This window comes from Dermacentor variabilis, chromosome 6 (genome assembly GCF_050947875.1).
Source record: "Dermacentor variabilis isolate Ectoservices chromosome 6, ASM5094787v1, whole genome shotgun sequence".
NCBI classification, from domain to species: Eukaryota; Metazoa; Arthropoda; class Arachnida; order Ixodida; family Ixodidae; genus Dermacentor; species Dermacentor variabilis.
The window spans coordinates 111,599,270-111,621,403 of NC_134573.1; the positions used below are offsets into that span (position 1 = coordinate 111,599,270).

Sequence of the window (22,134 nt, forward strand, 5' to 3'; positions counted from 1 at the left end):
TCTGACATGCGCATCACTATGCATTTAGTTTTTTTAGAAAGGACGCTTAGGTCACTTCACTGGACTACAAGAAATCAAAGTGCCAGAGTGTTCCATATTTCTATGACTAATGAGTAGTTACGTTAGGTCCGTTACTCAGAAGCTACACCAAATTTTCGAAGGATAATGCAGCGGTGACTCTGTATTTATTTTGGACACCCGTACTTTCACAAACTACACGGATATCTCACGAGCACTTCTTAGAGCGTGAGCTACTATGGGCGCACTCTCCCAGTTACCTTGATATCCACAAAAGTCCCCGGTTTCCACCGCCAAAATTACCTGAAGTTTTGCAGAAAGGTTGTAAAAAAAATTTTTCTTTAATCTTCAGTGTCCCTCGAGCGTTCAAACACCGACCAGCAGATTGTCAGTCAAGCATATTTTCCATCAGCCATTCTGCCGATGCTATCACACTAACCATCTGCGCTTCAAGGGGAAAACGAAGGTGGGATTGTTGAGCATGATAACTAATACAGCACAACCAGACCTATTGTCGCGAGAAAATTTAGGAGTGAGTCTAGATGCAAAATACAGATAATCAGATCTGGGTCCCCAACGCCACAAAGTTTGGTAAGCCCTGTATTAGTCAACGGACTTCCCAGTGACCCAGGCTGGCGGAAAAGAGGGTCGGGCGTGGTCAGACAGACAAATAAGCAGGAAAACGTACTGCGGAACGGGACATGTTCTCAAAGTATGCTAATCGAGTTAATAGACAATCTTGGATGCAAATCAGGCGTTTCATTTTATTGATTTCGCCCGCATGCTAGTGATCTATGCAGTGAAAGGAAGTATAAATATATAGGTTGGTTTGCTCAAGAAGAAACTCGACTGTAGTGCATTTTCTACTGGCCTAAGCTTTCCTTAGCCCCGCCCCCTCTTCCTTATCATGGTGCGCATCTCATCATGCTCACAGCTAGCGGGTGGGTAACGTAACCATGGTTGGTAACAAGGCAAGGAGGCGGAACGAAAATGAAAGGCGTTGTTACAATCCTTTCTGAATCACATCTTTTAAACATCAATTTTCCATGCCCTATGTCTCTCATCGTCGGCTTAGTGTTTTAAATCTTCACTACCGCTTAATCACCGCTTGCGTTATCCTCGTTCTTGATCCTACCCAACTGTCCAAACCGACCTTACACACTCCTTGTGACTAATTCGTCAAGTCTTCAAGCCCTTGTGGTGGGGTGATGTTTCTTTACAAACGTCGAAAAGAGCGGGAAATCGTCTAAAGCTTTATTTCTTGCACTGCCCAGTATTACGTCTCTTTCTATCTCTTTTGTTACAAGTAAGAAGTCTCAAGATAAACGCGCCCCTATATGCGAGTTAGTGTACTTGCTATAGCACTCCGTACGAAAGCAACCAGGTAGTAAAATCTAGGAATGTGTTATACACACCATACAATACACAAAAGCAGGGAACAACGGAAAACAGCGTAGACGGTACAAAGAAAGATAGAACTATCAGTTGCAATCTAGAGGGTGGTCATTTTTAAGTTTTCCGGAATTTTTAAAAATCGCCTGTTGCGGATAGCATAATTCTGCTCCTTGAGCTGAATGATTCAGAGAGGCGGACATTACTCCCTCGGTAAATCGTGGCACATGCTCAAATAAGTAACAAAAGCCCACTAATTAAGTTTTGAATAAACGAGTTTACAGCATATATTGCAATTTATTAATTGCAGCCGGTGAGCTTTGCAAGGCATCTCCACTTGGAATTAATTTCTAACTGACGCGACTTTAGAGATAAGCGCCATTAAACTTGCTGTAAAAATTCACGGTTGTTGCACTTACTTTTTTTTAGAAAGACGCCCTCTTATCCATTGAGGCACAAGAGGAATGGAACGTCCATGTATTTCGTCCAGCAATTCGGGAAATAATATATCGAAACTGGTGTCATCCTGTAAATTCATTTCAAGTGGATATGTCTTACAAGCTCTCCGCCTACAATTCGTAAATTGCAATATGTGCCGTAAAGTAGTTAATTAGAAAGTTAACTAGTGAGTTTGTGTTAATTAGTTGAATATGTGTTTCGATTTCTCGTGCCAGTTATTTCCGCCTCTTCGAATAATTCAGCTCAAGGGCTAGAATTATGTCATCTGCAACAGCCGATATTTAAAAATTCCGTAAAACTTAATTATGATCATCCTATATAGGGGAGGGTGGAGGGGGGCGCAGGAAAGGTAGCTTGTACGGGAGGCTTTCACTTTTTCATGACGTGGCATCAGGGGCGACGTCTCGTTGGAGTGACGGGCGTTCTGCCCACTGGCTTAGCCAATCAGCGCCCGCTTAAAGTGACATCCCCGAAAGTGATGGACCGAGAGCAGCGTTGAAGCGTTGTACCGAGAGCAGCGTTGATGGACCAAAAGCAGCAGTTGAAGCAGCGTTCGCCAAGGCGAACGCTGCTTCAACAGCCAGCTGTCACGGCTTTTGATTTCTTTATTTTTTTCTTTCTTTTCTGGTTGTTCATAACAAAGTAACACCAGACATCCTGCCTGCTTTAGCCGCTGGCGCCAGCACAAGGGCCAGGGCCACCACCACCTTCAGGTATCGGACACATGTGGCAACGTGCACGCTAGGGCGTGTTCAACTCCTCTATGCTATGGTCCAGTAAACATCGAAAGCGTCGCTGATTTAGGGTGTCAGTCACGGTGACCCTCGACGCTGAACACAATGCTCACTGTTCCTTGCCGAAACCGGGTCGACGAATAAAAATTATGGGTTTTAACGTGCCAAAACCACTCTCTGATTTTGAGGCACGCCGTATTATAGGACTTCGGAAATTTCGACCACCTGGGGTTCTTTAACGTGCACCTAAAGCTAAGTACACGGGTGCTTTCGCATTTCGCCGTCATCGAAATGCGGCCGCCGCGGCTGGGAGTCGATCCCGCGACCTCGTGCTCAGCAGCCCAACGCCATCGCCACTCAGCAACCACGGCGGGTGGGTCGACGAATAAGCTCTCGCCATACACAGGGTGTTTCAGCGAACACTTTCAAAAATATTTGAGGGTTGCCTGTGGCAGATATCACTACTCTAGTTCATGAGCTGGTCTACGCGAAGCAGCGGACAATACTTGGGCAAAAAATTAGGATGCAAAATCGATTAATTAATCAAATTCGGTAATTAAGTTTCTAGCTAATTACATTATGACCCACATTGCAATTTACAAATTCCAGCCGTGGAGTTCGCAAGGCGAATCCACTTGGAACGAATCTTCAAGATGACACCAGTTTCGAGATATAAATTCCCGAACATTGCGGAGAAAAGCATTGGCGTTCCAGTTAATTTGTTAACAAAACGTCGTTTCATGCAGTGAAGCACACAAGTAATTGGAACACCAATGCATTTCTCCGCAAATGTCGGGAATTTATATCGCGAGACTGGTGTCGTGCTGAGAATTCGTTCCAGGTGGATCCGCCATGAGAAGTCCGGTGCTAGAATTTGTAAGTTGCAATATGGGTCATAGGACAATTAGCTAGCAAATCGATTAGTGAATTCTTGTTAGTTAGTCGATTTCGCATTTCAATTTTCTGGGCAAGTAGTGTCCGCCACTTCGAGTAGACCGGGTCATAAACTAGCATTTAGCTATCTGCCACAGGCAACCTTTGAAAATTTTCGAAAGTGTTGGCTGAAACAGCCCTAATATATAAAGCGCGAAATGTGCGCCTGATTTAGGCAGTAGGAATACCGCACCCATCCCCGGAAAACCTAGACTGCGAGCGCGGAAGCCGTCGGGGCTTGGCACCGAGTGTCCATGCCCCGACACACCACCCGGCTTCCTCCTCCAGTTCCGCTCCCCGCCGCCGCCTTGCGTGCCGCTTTCCACAGGAAGCCCGCCGAGATGCTGAGGTGTGTCGCGGTTTTATCGCTTTCCTCTCAAAATGTCGCGCCGTAGCAGTAATACCCACTTTTCGTCCCGTCCTTTGCGGCCGTGCACTGGTGCTTGCGTCCGCTCTGGCCCGACGCTTCCTGATGGAAACTCGTATAAGCTAGGCGACGTTCCAACGGTGCCGGTCCCCTATACACGAGCCCAGCGCCGTTTCGTCGCCGGGACGTTCACCTGTGCGCTTGCAGCCGGACGGCCTCGTTCACCGAACAGGGTTACGGCCCTGAGTTGCGAATTTCTCGCGCTAGGTTAAGGACTTACGAGGGGAAACCTTCGGCCTCTGTTGTACTACATTACCGCTTGGAAGATGTGCTTTCGTCCGTAGCTGTGTAGCGGCACCTTTCATCGACTTCATACGTTCGTTGCTGCTCATTCCTGAAAAGGAATTTCCACTGAAAAGCCCCACTGCTGAGGAGATTCTCGAAAGCCGGCATGATACCAACAGGCCCGACGCTTCTGTTCGCTCTATTAGGACTGGCCTGCGCTCAGTATGAAGAGGTAAGGAACTCCATGGACGTAACACGTAAATCATGGCTGCTTTCGTAACGTATAGCATTGCCCAACAAATTACCCGTGTAGGGATTTGAAGTGAAAGTTCATGATGCCACCAACTAAATCGTTGTGCAAGCTGTTTAAATTTATTTTTCTACCTATATTGTTCTATCGTGTAGTTCTTGTGCGCGCGTGTGTGTGTGTGTGTGTGTGTGTGTGTGTGTGTGTGTGTGTGTGTGTGTGTGTGTGTGTGTGTGTGTGTGTGTGTGTGTGTGTGTGTGTGTGTGTGTGTGTGTGTGTGTGTGTGTGTGTGTGTGTGTGTGCGTGTGTGTCAGCTATGATTTTGGGATGGCGTACTCATCAATAGCCAAACTTCCGATGTTGTAGCAGTTAATAAACAACGACAAAAACAACTTCTACTTTCCAGGCATACTCCTGATGCGAAAGCATTGTAGTTGACGAATGCTTGATAAAACGCCATATTTCCCTTTTCTTTCCCAGAGAGGCTAATGAGCTGGATCACAACTGACATGATGACGAGTTCATGAGAATTCTGACTGCGAACTTAAATTCTGAACTTTGCTATGAGGTGGCTGTATTTATTAAGACATGATACTGGCACAATTGGTATACAGATGTTTTCAATTCTGCAAAAGCCTTACGACATGTGTTTAAAACAGCGTGTTATGGGAAAATTGTCGAGCTCCCCACACTAACTGTTTGTTTAGTAGGAACGGTTTTCGTTTACTTCTGCCTCAAGGGCTTCATCGTGGAACAAGTACATGAGGAGTTTGGGATTGGCCGGCGTTTTCTTTGACATGTCGCCTACTGCAACGATCGAGCGGTGTCCTTTTGTTAGAATTACATTTGCAGAGTCAGTAGAAACGAAAAGCTCACACAAGCAGCGTGTTTACATGCCATCAATCCGTCTACTTCAAAAGAGATTATCCTTCCTGTGCACGGGTTCTTTAAGTATAGTTCAGCTTTGAGCCATGAGCATATGAGAATCTGAGGGGCTTGAGCTTGTGTTAATCACAACCACACGAAGTAACAGACAATGAAGCCAGACGCAACATACAGCAGTCTACTTCCTTTGTATAGACATGTAGAAATGATACGGTAAAGGGAAACGAAAGTAGACCAATATATGACTTACCGCAGGTGGGTACCGAACTCGCATCTTCCGCATTACACATGCGGTTGAACTTGCAATTGTTGTGCTACGTGCTCTGATGATTGCGTTCTTGTTTCCTGTTTCCATCATTGTGTACATAACCGTGCTGGTTTGGCTAGGTGAATAATTATTGCCTTTGCGGTTATGCGCTACAAGACAATCGCACGTAAGTTAAATAGCTGCTTCGCATCAAGAAGTCATCAGTCAAACTAAATATTTTTCCGCCTTCATGTGATGCTCAATACCAGCTGATCCTTATGTGCCTTCGGTTTCTCTCGCAACAGGCAATTCAACACCTCGTCTCTGAGCAGGCAGAGGTAATACAAGACGAAAGAGAAAAATCGCAAATGGTAAGTGGCAGCGACGAAGTCATTTGTCTAGTTTCTTCAAGTCATAAAAACGCTATATGGATCAAGCAGACTTAAGAACGTCGACGTGAGCTGTGCCCGCTACTGTACTAAAAACTCGGTGGTGTGTCCTGGCAGGTATCGGTAAAGCATATAATATGCAGGGTACTTATACCGACCGTGTTGTCATATTCAAGCCATCGCCAGCATCTTCTGGTGCGTTTCTTTCTTGCTTTTCTTTTCTTTTTCCCCTTAACACTAAGAAATGAGATAGATGTGATCTGCCACTTTTAACCGACAGCGCCTGTTTAAAGGTGCACTAGAACATGAATTCGGTGTTCGCTTGGCTTATGTCGAGGGAATAAAAGCGAGTTTGCCATCTGACACCTCGATGCTGACTTAACAGGTATGTTGGCGACAGCTATTTACGAATTGCGGGATCTGAGAAATAAAATTGTAGTTTGCAGCCTCAGTAGTCCTCCAGGCATTCGGATTCTCTGCCTTTGTGCTAGCGTGTGTGATAAACATGGAGTTCTACTGCTTTATTGGTTGCGGTCACAAATTGCTTAGAAATTCAGCGATGTTGCAGATACCGCGATTCATGAAATCTTGACACTAACTCTATCTGTTAGCTGCCTTGAAAGTTGAAAGTACAACTGGACACTTATTTCTTAGAATACGAAAATAAAAAGACTATGGTTTTACGTGCCAAAACGACTTTCTGATTATGAGGCACGCTGTAGTGGAGCACTCCGGAAGTTTCGACCACCTGAGGTTCTTTAACGTGCGCCTAAATCTAAATACACGCGTGTTTTCACATTTCGCCCCCATCGAAATGCGGCCGCCGTGGCCGGGATTCGATCCCGCGACCTTGTGCTTAGCAGCCCAACACCATAGCCACTGAGAAACCACAGCGGGTTGCGCAAAGCAGCCATGCTTAAGGGCACTGACAGTCGTCGTCAATATTAATTATGAAAGTTCACCCGCTCTTACTTCTCAAAAAACATATTTTTCTTGGCTACTCTTTAATAATGTTCATTTAGGGCCTTTAGATGCTCTATGTTACTGTCCGCGCCAATGAAACTCATGGAGTAGTACGCCTTAACTGTTTTGACTTCTACGGACACCTAACGAAGTGTATTATATAGGGTGTCCCAACTAACGTTATCCAATATGTTAGACAAAAAACAGAAAGGTTAAAACAACACGATGGAATATGCAATTTTAACACCTACGGTGGTCGGTCTCTGGAGCTCTGACGACCGAAAACCGTATATCTTATAGCTGTAACTTGCATCATGTTGTTATAACCTTTCTTTTTCGTTGAACAGCGTTGGCTAACGTTAGCTTTCGCACACAGTATATGGTATACAACACTTTTCAACCTAAGATAACTCGAAGTTTAGAAAAGCTATAGCGCATTCATTCCACCAACCTGTCTGCGGCGCTCCGCCCGATCGACGGGACTAGAAATACAACGTACGTACCCAACAGTAAACTGGTTGAAACAAAACGGCGAAAATCAGCATATATATATATATATATATATATATATATATATATATATATATATATATATATATATATATATATATATGCTTTAAACTTATTATAGTAATTCAATACCGTTCAATCACGCATGCACTCAGGGACATGGTGGTGAATGCGTTAACAATGCACCAATGCTGCTGATTAGTATAGGCCCATATTGGATATGTGCAGCGGTGAAACAAATGAGTGTTTTTCACTTATCGGTCTGCGGCGTGAAGGACTGTTCAGTGAAGAATTACAATGTTGCCCACTTGACTTTAGTTCAGTGCAATGCCCATCATGAGCTCAAAGCTCCACGTTATCTATCTTTTCTCCTCACCACTTCCGCAGTTCTGATATAGGATACATAAAAGCCGGAACAGCTTGAAAGAAGCGCTCGGACTTTATATTTGTGATACACTAAGGAAAGGCAAAAGACGCGGATGTCAACTAGCGGAGAAAATCTTGCTTGCTACCCTACACTGGGGAAAGGGCAAGTGAGAGATAGAAAGATAAGATTAAGGAGAGAGACACCGAGCGCATGCGCAGGTGCACAGCCGCCGACAGAGGTCAACGTCAACCCGTACTAAAGGCGTTTGCACAACGAGTGCAACGGCAACCGTCTCAAACGCATTGGTTGGTTCTTTGCCCCGTGCAGTACCAGCAGATGCTGCACGAAGTTCCCAAGCTGGACGGGGGCCAGGCGATGTTCCAGGGCGACATGCTGATGACCGAGCGCGACCTGCTGGACATGTATGCCCTGGTGCCTTCCAGGAACATCACCTGGCCGGGAGGAATCGTGCCTTACAAGATCAGCGAGAGCTGTGAGTACGGCAGCCACTGCCACAAAGACGTAACGCGAACGAAATGGTGGTGATTGGCGGGAACGACTTACACCGGAAGGTTAGGAAACACTCTTCGTGTGCCTGTTCAAACAGGGAATGAAATTGTTCAAGCAGTACCCCTCGCTTCACTTTCATGTTGCTTTGTTTGAGTACGATTATGAGACTTAGATGGGCTAGCTGGTTGCTGGCTTAATGGAACCTGGTTATAACGGTGCGTTTTGAGGACGGCACACAGAAAGAACGCACAGACGACAGCCGCCGAACTTCAACTGAGCTTTACTGCGGAAAAAAAATTACACTAGCAGCAGTTGCTGGGCAGAAACTTTGGAAACAACATCGACACAGCGCACATTATCACCACAAAAGCAGATCATTATGTCTCACATCCCTACTGAATGTCCTGACTTGCGCAAGACTAAATATACGTTTCTAAACCATGCTCTAACATCATCTTACGCTCTTCATGCTCGCGGACTTGAAAACTTATTGTGCAGATATATCTCTTCTTCAGAACATTTGAGAACACGAAGTAAGTCCAGTACCGTTCCGTGTCTGCGTTACCTTCTAAACAATCGAAATCGGAAGCCTCAGTTGTGTGAAAAGCACGAACACGCACATTACTGACACAACTCTATACACATTCTATCAACGGTGACACAGGCTTCACAATTTGTAAGCGGTGCGGAGCCTATAGCTCGAATAAACGCGTCTTGCGGGAGTGCACCACCGACCTCCGCTTTCAAAAACTCAATACTTTTTAAACTGCCATCGAACAAGCTTCCCGCCAGCTGGAAGGAGTGCACTGCTCCCCACGAACGTCCGACGAATTATGGTTGCCCCTTCTGGTACAACATACCATGAATGCGCTGAAGCAGAAGGCCTCAACCTACCAACAAGGCTCGGACTAGGGCCTTAGTTCATGTGGCACTAATACAGTGGTATTTTCTCATCCACAATATATTTATTTAGGCGTTATTAACTCAAAAGTCCCGAGAATTCAGACATTCCATGAGGAGTGGGCAAAAAGAAAAATGGCGAGCTAGGTTAGGTGGCATGAGTTGACCCCAGATGGCCTTCTTCAATAGCAGTCTTGAAAAAAAAATTTTGGCGATGAGGGCAGTGGTAGAAGGAAAGCTTTCCATTCTCGGGCTGTGTTTATACAAAAAAAAATAAGAATTTTGACATGCAGTGGAATGAGCACGTGGTGGATACACAGCATTAGGATGCGTTAGGCGCGAGAAGCGATGAGCTAGAATGGTGATTTGGTTAACAGGGGACACTGAATAAAAGAACAGGAAAAATAAGCACAAGCAGCATGCAGCTTTGCCGCATGAGGCGAGCGAGGAAAGACACAACTGTGATTTTAAGCTAAAGTATTTGTGTTATAGGAATAGTCAGGGAAAGAAATGAACTTCGCAGCTCGGTTCTACACCGATTCGAGAGTATCGATCATATTAGTCTGGTGGCAGTCACAAATAGCACAAGCATGCCCTAGCCTAGATCGGAATAATGTTTTATGTACTAGTACTCCGACTAAGAGATGTTGTCAAGTTGCGACATTCACAACGTAGTACGCAGTAGCAACCGCTTTAATCGAGTTGTCACTGACATTTCCCCGCAGCGGTCAACGAAGCGGACCTGATCCGGCAGGGCGTCGCACACTGGATGAACAATTCGTGCCTTATGTTCCGCGAGCTTCAGAAGGACGACACAACCACGGACTTCATACTTTTCATCAGGGGCAGAGGGTATGTGCACGACTGCTATACAGGATGGACAGAATGTAGATCCAGCTCGCGTTTCTCTTTTACGGAAGCGCTGGCAGCGCTGGCAATCAGGGACCATATTCATAAACCTCTTAATCCGTAAGTGTATGTTATCTACGCCGTAGGCCGGCCAAATTCTCTATGATATGTCCAGAATCAGGATTGGCTGAAATTTTCTCGCACAAGCATTTGCTCGTGTGGCAAAACACTAGTGTAAGGTTTTTTGTGTGTGTGCGTGCGCGCGCGCGCGTGTGTGTGTGTGTGTGTGTGTGTGTGTGTGTGTGTGTGTGTGTGTGTGTGTGTGTGTGTGTGTGTGTGTGTGTGTGTGTGTGTGTGTGTGTGTGTGTGTGTGTGTGTGTGTGTGTGTGTGTGTGTGTTACTACGCGGTACCAGAATGATTGAATGGCCAGGCACCGCCAATGTTGTCATAGAACCAAATTTTATTTGTGTTTTCATTTTTGTGCGATCACGAACTTGTAATGGTATGTTCCTTAAGTGGCACTAATATTAAAACGGCGTGACAGAGAGATGAGAGAGAGAGAAAACATTTTTGATGAGCCTAATGGTGGCTTGATTTGCAGGAGTAGTTCCCTCTTCACGGGAATTCATGCGCCGTCTTGGCTGTGACCGCCCTCTCAACCAGCATGATCTGGTCCGAGAGGCGTGAACTCAGCAGCAGCGATACGCTGCTTTTGGGAGGGGGGGGGGGGGGCGATGGAGGAGCCAAGAGTGGATTTTGTTTGCAAAATTGGAGGACGCTTAAGCTTCGCCTTCAAGAGTGGAACGCGACAGCGTTCCCGTCGACCCGCAAGGGGTGTAAGACAATGCGCTACGGCGCAGCGACTACGCGCCCCGCATCGGACGCGGTGAGCGTCGAGCAACGCAGCGTTCGGCGCGACAACGAAATGTGCGCCTGAGCAAGCGACGCACGCCTGAGCCTTAGAAACAGCTCGTTTCTAAGGCAACACCGCGTTCACTAGAGGCGCTTTTGTACCGCTTTGAAGCATCGAACTCTTGGCTCAGTGGTAACGTCTCCGTCTCACACTCCGGAGACCCTGGTTCGATTCCCACCCAGCCCATCTTGGAAGTTGCTTTTTATTTATGAAGTGCCTGCCGTGATTTATCGCTCACGGCCAACGCCGCGGACGCCGACGCCGACACCGACGCCGACGACACCGGCTTTTCTGCGACACGAGCTCCTTAACGCTATCGCGTTAATATATGACAAAATGCCGGAGGGTTCCTAGCTGCTCGCAGTATTTACGTTATTCGTCAGATTGAGTAGGGAACATGAGATGAGGTCTCCTTGGGTGCGGGAACATGTTGGTTTGCAACAAACTGAGTGTTGTCTCTTGCGTCTTCCTGAGCTGTGGATGCGGTGGGGGAGTGTTCTGCGATCGAGTCTGTAGTGTTGAGTGATTCGTTGCTATGTTGCCAGTCTAGTAAGCTCTTCTGTGTTCAGCGGGGCCTGGTCGATAAGTTCTCGGGCATTGGAGTGGGCGAGTTCGTTGCCCTCCAGGGAGGTGTGAGCGGGTGTCCACACTACTTTAACAGTTCTTTTAGATTTCCTCCAGGAGATGGTCTAAACAGGAAGAGGACTTCGTATAACGGCCGAAACAATTGACACACACTTCCGGTGTCGTTGCCCAGTTGTAAAATTAATGTTATATATGAACCAGCTTTTTGAAACAAGGATTAGAATGTCATCTTCTTATGAGCTCACTGTCGCCAAATTCTAGGCAATCCTCTATAGTTATTCTTTTTTACTTCAAAGTGCTCAGCTGCTGATATTGCTGTGCTGTGAGCTGTGCGTAGGCGGTGGCATAAACGTCCTCCTCTGGTCTAACTTTTGAATATTGGTTGACGTTTAATTTTTTTGCGCTGGTCTTTTGCCAACTATTTCATCATAATATTGTAACCGCTATCATTTTATAGACTTATATAACTTGCGCCGTACAAAATTAGTCTCTCCTTTCTTCCTTGGTGCATTTAACGTGCACTTAATAGCTGAAATGAACGTTGCCAGGCTCATCCATCTGCCACGGTTCAGTGGCGCTTCACGCTCCAGCAGGCAAGGCTGAAAGAAGTGCGTGACCGGCTGAAAAGCTATAAGCTTCGTCAAAATATAGCATCATCTAACAATTATATTTCATAACTTTTTCGTTTCCGTCTTTTTTTTCATGACGACGAAGGTGTAGCGTCAATTACTTCTCCTCGCTTTACATATACTTTTGGCAGACTGTTCACTAAGCGCAGATGGTCATACCGGTGTACGTATAAAGAGAAGGCACAAAGTCAAGGGCACAAGTCATTTTAGTGCCCACGACATGTAAGTGCTTCTGCAACTTGCACGTGAAACGTTTTCAAGTGCTAAAAGCGGGAGATTCTCCACCATCCTGGAAAACGTGTTGCACGTAATACTTAGTCTTAAGTGCATAGCTCGGCATACTCACTCAGCAGTGCACTGACCCGCTCCACGCCCATTTCACAGGCGTCAGGTAGTCCGCCAGCGAGTGAGAAAGTTTGTAACTAGAGATAGGAAAGGAATAAGAGCCGGTGAGCTTCAGTGGACTTGCGTATGAACAGGAGTGAATGCCGCTTAATGTGAGTACGAACGAAGGCCAGTGACGGTAAGTTTTAATGGACGTGAGCATGAAGACGAGTGACTGTCGGCATGTGTTGATAGAAGTGACTACGAACGTGAGTGTGAGTACGTATGAGTATAGGAAAGTGAGTATGAATGTACATAACGTACTAAAATGTTGGTGAGTGAGTACGAGTGAGCATCCTCTTATTATCCCGGCCTACGCTCAAGCGGCACCGCTGCTCGGCATTCATCCGGTGCAGGTGCTGGTCCCGGTTCGGCCACGTCGGCTCTCTCCAGCCCATATCGATCGGTGATGGCTGTGAGACGGTGAGTGGAAGCCAAGGCACCGTTGCCTTTCAGGCACTTTCAGACATGCCAGAAAAGTCTTGCCTTTCTTGCTCTCTCTCTCTTGCAACATCTCCCTTTCTTTCTTGTTTCATTTTAATGGGAAGCCTTACTTGGATGGCAACTCTTATTGTCCTTGTCGAATACATGTGAAACGCATGAGGTAATTGGAGAACAGCTCAGCTGATTTGAATGAAACTTGTGGCATATAAAAGAAACACTTAAATTTCGCTGCATTTAAAAGAAAAACTAAATCTGAGAAGCAATATTTTGATTTTGTGCCTCAGTTGTACTGAAAGGATTGTCGAAATTCCCGAAATTAGAAAAAGAACTGACGCATGAAGTTAAACAATATGCAGCTCCACACCAAAACCATATATCACAGTTTTCTAAACTGAATCAGGTGGCGCGTATGAAACGGATAAATTTTACATTTGAACTGCACTTAATGAAGAAAAAATCAGACATCCACCCGTTCGTAGCAATTGCTACAAAGCAAACCTATACAGGTTCCTCGAAACAAAAGCCTCGCAGTTGAAAAATATTCGTCCTGGTCCGGGACTCGAACGCGGGACCACCGCCTTTCCGGGGCAACCGCTCTACCATCTGAGTTAACCAGGCGGCTAGCAGATGGCAGGGCGAAGTCGAATTTGTCAACAACTACAAACAAAGGCAAGAGTTTGACGTAATAGTTGTGCGGAAACCTGCATGTTGGAGAGAAGTAATTAATAAAGAGGAAATCAGACATCCACCCGTCTGTAGCAATTGCTACAAAGGAAACCCATACAGGTTCCTCGAAAGAAAAGCCTCGCAGATGAAGAAAAATTCGTCCTCGTCCGGGACTCGAACCCGGGACCACTGTCTTTCCGGAGCAGCCGCTCTACCATTATTTATTAATTGCTTCTCTCCACCTTGCGGGTTTGCGCAGAACTATCACATTGAACTGGACTTGTGCACACACAACGAAAACGTAGCGAATTACAATTTCAATTATTAATTTAAAATTGTAAGTGATTACAGTGACTAGTTACTGCCCACGAATGTAAATGAACAATTATTAAAAGTAATCGATTACTTTACACCATTTTCCTCCCAACTTTTCGCAACACTGCACAAATAGAACGAGCTGGCCTGGGCTGTCTCAATGCGTCCACTGCAGCCCCTCAATTTTTCAAAATTTTCGTTGGTCCGTCTAGCCTCGTTTTATTTTCTTTACTTTTCTTTCTTCCTTTACTTAAAGTCATCAGAAATGACACTGAAACCTAGCTCGACACGCGCGCTGGAGGAAAGGGTGGTGTTGTAGCGTACGAACATCTTGCACACAAGATTCTGGTTTCTCAATGCCGCCATGCTAGCGTGTGTGTCCTTTATGAAGCGCAGTGCTTCATCACTGCCGGGCCCAGGGGAAGCCGCTCCCATAGGGCCAGTGAAAAACTGAAAAATTGTCCATAGGCAATTCCTTGGCAGTAAACGTCCGAAGTGGCCATCTCTATCCAGCCATAGAAGCGCCATTTCGATTTGTCATCCAATGTGTGGTGGGCCTCCTCGCGGCGCCCTTCACTCGTCAGCCTTTTAGACAACGTCTCATTCTAACGTACGCCAGAAAACGTACTCTTTATTTGAAAAGTTTGCCAAATTTGTAACATAATTTAAAAGGACGTTACATATTACTCAGCCGTAAGCTTGCTGTTCATGTGTTTATATTTGAAAGATAGGTGGGTGTTAGTCACTTATGAGACCGGTAGGAACCTCTGCATTTAAAGGCCCAAAAACGTTCTGTCAATCTCAGAGAATTCACAGAATACGCTAAGCGAATAAGAACTGAGCAGCAGCTCTTACCGCCTGTGAAAGCCACTTAAAAGCGCTTCCAAGAAAGAGACCCCGGAGACAAACTTATAAAATAAAAGCTGGGAGGCAGAACTTCCAAGTGTGCAAATCTGCAAGCTGCAGTAATATGTGGCTGCAGGAATCTGGTTGCAAGAGTGAGGTACCCCATGTAGACGTTTGTATTCCTTTGCACAATGTGAAATTCAGACCGCGCGCATTATTCTGTACTTCACACCAAATTTAATTGCTCAAAGCTGCGTCACCCGTTAGAGCGTTTAATGTGAAGCATTCTTTTTCTCGTTCTTGACACGTTGCCGTAGGTAGGTAAGTGGCTAGGTGGGTGGCTAGCTTCCTGTATCACACCACTCTTATAAAAACACGTGACCCATAGTGCGATCTAACCTCTGCCGTGGAGCACAAAAGTACGGTGCTCTAACCACTATTTCTTTTTTTTTTCTTTATTGTACCCCACAATCGCACGCACACTTCTCTTATTTCGAAAGAGAGCCTGTTCTTTGAAACACCCTGCCAGTGCACCACGGGTTACTACCTCGTCTTGTTTCCTCGTGACAGCTCGCGCTTTGGGCCGCCATATTAGAGTGCACTGTCCCCGGGACCGGCCCACTTTCACCAGCACTACCTTTGTAGCGACTTAGGCTACGTAGACACTGTGAGACGTACCGATCGCCCAAGTTAATCATGTTTCAACGTTTCTTCGTGGGAGTTCAAACGTCATCGTCGTTCTAACATACGTCAAGTAAGATGGCCAAAGGTACGGACGGCTGCGTAACACGCAGTTGCTGGTGACGTCACAATCCGTGTTTCTCTCGCTTACGCTCGTCCACCTACCCATGTAGAACTCAACAACCATTGTCACGTCGTAAGCTAGCTTCGAATGGCCAGCGCAGATCTGCCTCTGATGCCATACGACCTTCTTCGACGCGGTCGTCATGCTGCTGTCGTCACATGCACCTACGCTTGCAACCCACACACACTACTATTAAATTTAGGCAGACACGTTGGTTCATCCGGGAACAGTTTGCGGGACCCCAAACAAGGCTGGATTAGTCAGGCGCCTGCAAAATGCTTCGCATAACACCGGCGCCCCCAATGCGCGGGATCTGCGCAATTTTTTTCGTGTATAATGTAACTGATTATATGTAATTGTTTAATGAGAAATCTAACTGAATTACCGCGAGTGATATCGAGTAAGCAGAATGAACTGGCAGCCTAAGTTAATTTATTACAACGTTTACGAGATTTTGCGGAAGTCTTATTAAAATTGCAGTGGTGTACTTCAGAGAGGCTTATGATAAAATAATTTTGTCCGCTTCGGTTGTGTCGATAAGTGCAAATTACAAAATTGTGGCATTATATTTTATTGCTTTGTTACGGAGTTTCAAACTTGGTGCTCCATTTTGGAAAGTTTTCTTTCAAATTAAGGTAGACAGCTTAGCTAGTTGTTAAACGGGCACTAACGTGTACAGTTCGTTCTGCGTATGCGCAGTGAGTATCCACAAACTTCGTACTAATGTGGTATTACTATGTACCCTTAGCCAAACATGTCCAACCATCGTAATACGGTAGCTAGCTGGGCGAGTCGGTACATCTGCATTATTATTTACAGCGCGCACATCAAACGTGGACAAAGAAGAGAGCCGTAACATGAGCGCTGACTGACGACTAAAAGGTTATTGTTTATTTATTACTTAGTTCTCCTATTTATATGGCTCTTTGTACGCATTAAACTTTTAGTTGTGAGCCAGCGCTCATGTTACGGCTCTCTTCTTTCTCCGTGTTTGATGTGCGCCCTGTAAGTAATAATGCGACCATCGTAAGCCAGCCACATTGTGTTGGTGTGATTTACGTTTGTGTGATTTACGATCTACGTTGCCAATAACGATTCGCTTAAATTAGGAAGAAAAGATGAGCGGAGGTTAGCTACAGGGTATCCTACGGCTGGCTACGCAGCACTTAAACGGAAAAGGGGATTATATTTTAAAGACGACCTTGATTAACGTAATCAAAATTTTGAAGTGTGTACCCTGCAGCTAAGTCTGTCTTGTTTCACTTCACGCTGTCGGCAGCTGGGCACAGTGGTGCACGAGATCGGACACGCCATCGGCTTCCTGCACGAGCAGTCGCGCGCGGACCGCAGCCGCTACGTGGTGGTCAACTACCCCAACATCCTGGAAGGACTGCGCAGCCAGTTCGACCCGGACCAGAACAAGCGGGAGTACGGCGCACGATACGACTACACCTCCGTCATGCACTACTCGCCGACGGTAAGGCCCCCCTACGTGACACGTGGAACAATGCGAGAGGCAACGTCAGTGTATCGGCGCAGGCGCGTTGAACACTTGACTGATATGAGTGACTGATTTGATATGTACTGAGTGGCTATAATGCTCCAAAATGAATGCTGGGCGATGACTGAGGCTGCAGAGGTGGGCCTGTGGGTTAATATTTCCTACCTCGAATTATTTATCGCTTACTAGATTACACAATAACTTTCACATTTTCTTTCCGTCGAAATACGGCCACTGTGACTGGGACTTGGAGCATGCGACCCTGTCCTCAGCATGGGTGTGCACCATAGCCACATAGCCGGCGCAGTGTGTTGTAATGTCAGAATAATCTCGGGGCGAGAGCTGGTGAATACGCGACTGAGCTGTGCAAATGTGTGCTAAGAAAGTGCAACTGGTCGCTATGCAGGCGTTCGCGGCGTCGCCGGAGATGAAAACCCTGAGCCCAGTGAACCCGCTGCTTGCACCGCTGATCCGCAGGCAGAACGGGCTCACCTTCCGTGACAGGCGCAAGGCAAACTTCCTCTACCGGTGTGATGGTAAGCAAACAACCAGCGGCTGCAAGAGGACAAGGGGAGCTGCAGACCAAAGTCTCTTAAATCTTAAAGGGACACTAAAGGGAAAAATTATTTCTTCTGCATCAGTAAGTTACTGTTCTACAACACCAAAAACACCACTTTTACAACGATAAGACGTTTGGAAAGCCAGAAAAAGCGCAATAACGAAATACGGGTGGCAACGCCTACTTAAGTTCTCGCACCTGGGGGCTGTGACGTCTTAGATTTTGATGGCATCTTCTAGGGCCTACTAATTATATATAGCGGTACAGATTGACTACATTGTGTTCTAAGGGAACCAAATATTCAACATGGCAAGTTTCGGGAACCTTTATTCGGCCAACGCGGCCCAAATACCAAAACATACTTCGGAATCCCTGAAGTCATTCTGAGGTAAAGGCGCTGGAGTTTCGGCGCGTATTTCAAATACTGATACTTTGACCTTGATTTTCTCATCTAATAATCAAAATATTTTTTTTTTAAATGACTGCCTGCAGGGTTCTCAAACAATGCTTCATTAGACTAAACTGATGCATTGTTTCGCTTTAGTGTCCCTTTAAGGGTTCGAGGCTTTTATAAAGCGCCCGCAAATACTGCAGTCGAATTCGCCCTTGTCCCTGATTCAGGGTGCTCGCTCGACACTGTGTCTGTTAACATGTGCCACCGGTGACACTGATTGCGGGCGCGCTTTGTTTAGCCATCAGACACCTCACATTATGGCTAAAGCGACAGTCCAAAAAAAAAGTGGCAGCTGGTAATAATTGCGGCGGCATTTTAGACCTATCTTGAGCGGCCTTTCTTTATTTCTCCTCCTGTGTCCTTTTCTTTCCTTCTTTTTCGATCCAGCCGCATGCACGAGCAGACCAGTGTGTGCCAACGAAGGGTTCGTAGACCACACCTGCAAGTGCGTCTGCCCACCCAACACGGAGGGCGAGCGATGCGACAGGCTGCGCCGGTCTTACTATAGTGAGTATGCGTCGAAGCAGCCTTTCTCGTGAACAAAATACTCCTCGACATGTAGATTGGCGTTGACTTCTCCGTGTTCGCTTCAAGGCATATTTCAAAGCTATATTTTGAATCCGCAGCTGAGAAAACACTGTGTCAGGACTCCAATCAGGACGTTAGCTTTCCTTGTCCAGTCGCAATAAACGCAGCGTTAGTTAAATAAATGAAAGCATGCAGAAATGCACGAACGTATGAAAGTGCAACTGAGGCAAATCAAGTGTTTCCTTCGTTTCGTTTGCAGCTCGACCAAACTGTGGAGGCCGCGTGATTCGGGAGAAGACAATTGTGTCTCCCGGCTACCCGAGGAGCCAGAGACCGCAGGATGGTGTTTGCGTCTGGTGGATACAAGTAAGCTACAAACCCATGGCTGCACCGTCAGCGGCGCTGCAGCCGGAGTTTGTAAAGTAGCCGTAGCAGTGGAAATTTGTTGCCCCACCGTCCGCAGAAACTGCCACCACACCCATCATTTAAATACGTCGGCGCGACTACGCAACAAGAAAATTTCAGTAGCGATCAAACGGTCTAATATTGGTCGTGTTTCAAAGGCTATAGTATAAGATTTCGATGCACCACAAACACTGGATGTATAATTCGAAGTTCATTTTGTTCTCACATTTCCACCAACCTCCCTAGTGTTAGCGTATCAAACTGGACAAAGTTCAGTTAAATGCCCTATCTTCACTTCCCATCACCGCTCTCTCTCTCTCTCTCTCTCTCTCTCTCTCTCTCTCTCTCTCTCTTTGCCTTGGCACCACCATTCTACCATTCTTTGCAAGGTAACGCCGGCATATGTCAAAGAAAACGCTCGCTCCAGGAAAATGAAAAATGATGGTGAATGAATTCTGGGGGTCTACCTGCTAAAATCACAATCTGATTATTAGCCACGTCGTAGCGGGGGATTCTGTATTAATTTTGACCACTACGGGATCACATCCAAAGCACGGGACAGGACGTTTTTGCATTTCGCCCCCATCAACATGCGGCCGCCGTTGCCGGTATTTGATCCCACGACCTCCTGCTTAGCAGCACAGCACCATAGCTGCTAAGCTACCGCTGCGGATAAGAATTGCTGGTGCGCAACTGGGGAAACTTAAATTTCGTAGCCGAACAAAGTTACTACAAAGGAAACTTCAAGCCGAAGTAGCATTGGACACATTAAGGCTTGCGACAGTCTTTGTCTTTCCCTTGCCAGCGCAACAGACGCATACATTCCACAATGACCGTACATTGTTCGCGTAGTGTGCCTATTAGCACGTGGCTTTCTGATACAAGTTCCAAAATAATGTTGCTGCTATTGATAGACGTGCTAAAGCTTGAGAGACAGAGAGAGTTTCTTATCGTAAAAAAGTTGGGAAGCTGGCCTCAATTAACGTTCTGGCCTGCTGCTCAGCGCTGGGGAAGAGAAATGGGAGTAAAAAAAGGATAGAGAAAGACAGAGAGAAAAAGAGAGAGAGAGAGAGAGAGAGAGAGAGAGAGAGAGAGAGACGTGTTGATGATGAGAACGAAAACGGTAGTTCGTGAACTTGAACAGTAAAGACAACTTCGAAGTCACAAATCCAGGCAAATATCGTGGAAGAATTGGATGAAAGTGTTTAAAACATGGCGTCCCAAAGACAAGGGTTCCGGCCAAGGTCCTGAGGGAACCTTGTCAGACAAAGGTTGATTGGCAAACTTACCATGCTCCGTTATGCGTGTTATGAAGAATAATATTGCGGGAACCACAATAATGAAGAGATGGAGCCACAACAGCCTTCCATCTTTGCAGGCTCCGCCAAACAACAAGGTGCAGCTCACGTTCCGGGCCTTTGATCTCTACAGCCGAGTTCGCAAGTTCTGCGTCTACGACCGCTTCGAAATCCGACTGCAGTCACTCTACCTTGGACAGACGTGAGTACAGGCACTGAACACGCTGCTAGGTAGCACTGAAGTAAAAAGCTTCGGCTTCGCTTTGTCCCCAAACAGATTCAGTGCAACCGATTTTGGCCTATATATAGCTGCCGGCACAAGATGCTAAAAAAAAATCTGCAGTGTCCATAGCATCATTGCTCCGAGCTGCAATATTTTCTACAGGCGCAAATATTGGACGTATTCATTTGAATACATTCGCAGTCATTTTCGAGAAGCAAAAAAAAGTGAATTCCATAAGTGCTACAAGGAGCCTGATAGGTATATTGCAATATGCCCGCTATAGGTTAAAATACGTCTGGTATGTTCCTGTCACGGACAGATCATTAGTAGTGTACAGCGAGTTGCGAAAGTATAATCTAATTTCACCCCTTTCTGTTCAAGAAAACAACACTATTTTCACAGTCCACAAAGGCTGCTTTTAAGCTGACTGTCCTTCTGCTTTTCTTTTTCAAAAATAAATAGATTAAACATGATAGTTAGCTCGTGTCTATGATTTTTTTTTCAGATGACTATCTTCTCGCCTTGTTTCTTGGAAGTTTATTCTGGTCGCCTAATTGCTTGACAGGTAATTATTGCTTATTCTCCACACATGTGCAGGTTCTGCAGTGACGAAATCAAGCCCGGCAGCGTGGTCACTTCTGTGGGTCGAGACGTGATCATCGAGTACAGGCCTTACGCCAGATTCAAACGTGGTTTCGCAGCCGAAGTCAAGTTTGTTCCGGTTTAGCCAAGACGATGTTGTCAATTATTTGCGCATAATCTGTGGAACTTGCGCTCTTCATATACCTGAGTCATCAAAATGCTGTAGAGGATCAGAAGATGGGTATAAAGGAGCGACAACATCCGTGAGCAATGTCACAGGGAATTCATACTTGTCGATTTCTCGCCAAAAGTGCGCCTGGTGCATTTGTATACGCCTGACACGTCAGTGTTTACAAGAGTACGCACTAATCTGGCACGGGAGCGTGTGCCAATATTAGCTTTCCAGTTGAAAACATTACCATTTAGATCGCTGTTATGTTCGGCATAAATGATGAATGCCTATGGTATCTTGCATGCAAATACTTGTATTCCCTTCAATATCGCTCACAATGGAATGACTTTATCGCGTAGTACACACGCGAGGTATTATCCTTGCAAGAGCTAGACCACCTTTCATTCATAGGGTCACGACCACATTGCACTTACAAACGCCTACCCAGCGATTCATTCAACTTACGTTTATTTTCTTGAACATACTTTTCTGTCACGTGGAAATGCATATTGCAACTTTTAAGCGTGCAAATGGCTCACGTCTAGTTTTCTTCCTTTCATTCGCAGAGTCAGCGCTGCCTATAATCTGTACGAACGCACTTTTTGATCATACAGTAGATGTGCGGATTCTGTACATTGTTGTGAGAATATTAGGTAAGTGACGTCTACACAATACTGAATAAAGTGATCTTTGCGAGATCCGAACGTTTAATAGAGCGTCTACCATGCGTGCTTTCTATACCCCTTTTTCGGCACCATGCCGGATAAAC

At 45.9% G+C, this 22,134-nt stretch overlaps 1 protein-coding gene across 1 annotated transcript; it reads left to right on the top strand.

The window, feature by feature from the left end:
* The first annotated feature begins 3,943 nt into the window (after positions 1 to 3,943).
* On the top strand, positions 3,944 to 22,076 carry LOC142585040 (blastula protease 10-like). Its single transcript, XM_075695484.1, has 11 exons — positions 3,944 to 4,420; positions 5,873 to 5,938; positions 8,124 to 8,289; positions 9,932 to 10,058; positions 12,924 to 12,990; positions 16,923 to 17,120; positions 17,551 to 17,680; positions 18,545 to 18,664; positions 18,945 to 19,051; positions 20,469 to 20,590; positions 21,209 to 22,076. Exons 1-11 carry the CDS (start codon positions 4,355 to 4,357, stop codon positions 21,336 to 21,338), a joined length of 1,299 nt encoding a protein of 432 aa, XP_075551599.1. The 5' UTR covers positions 3,944 to 4,354; the 3' UTR covers positions 21,339 to 22,076.
* Positions 22,077 to 22,134: the final 58 nt, after the last annotated feature.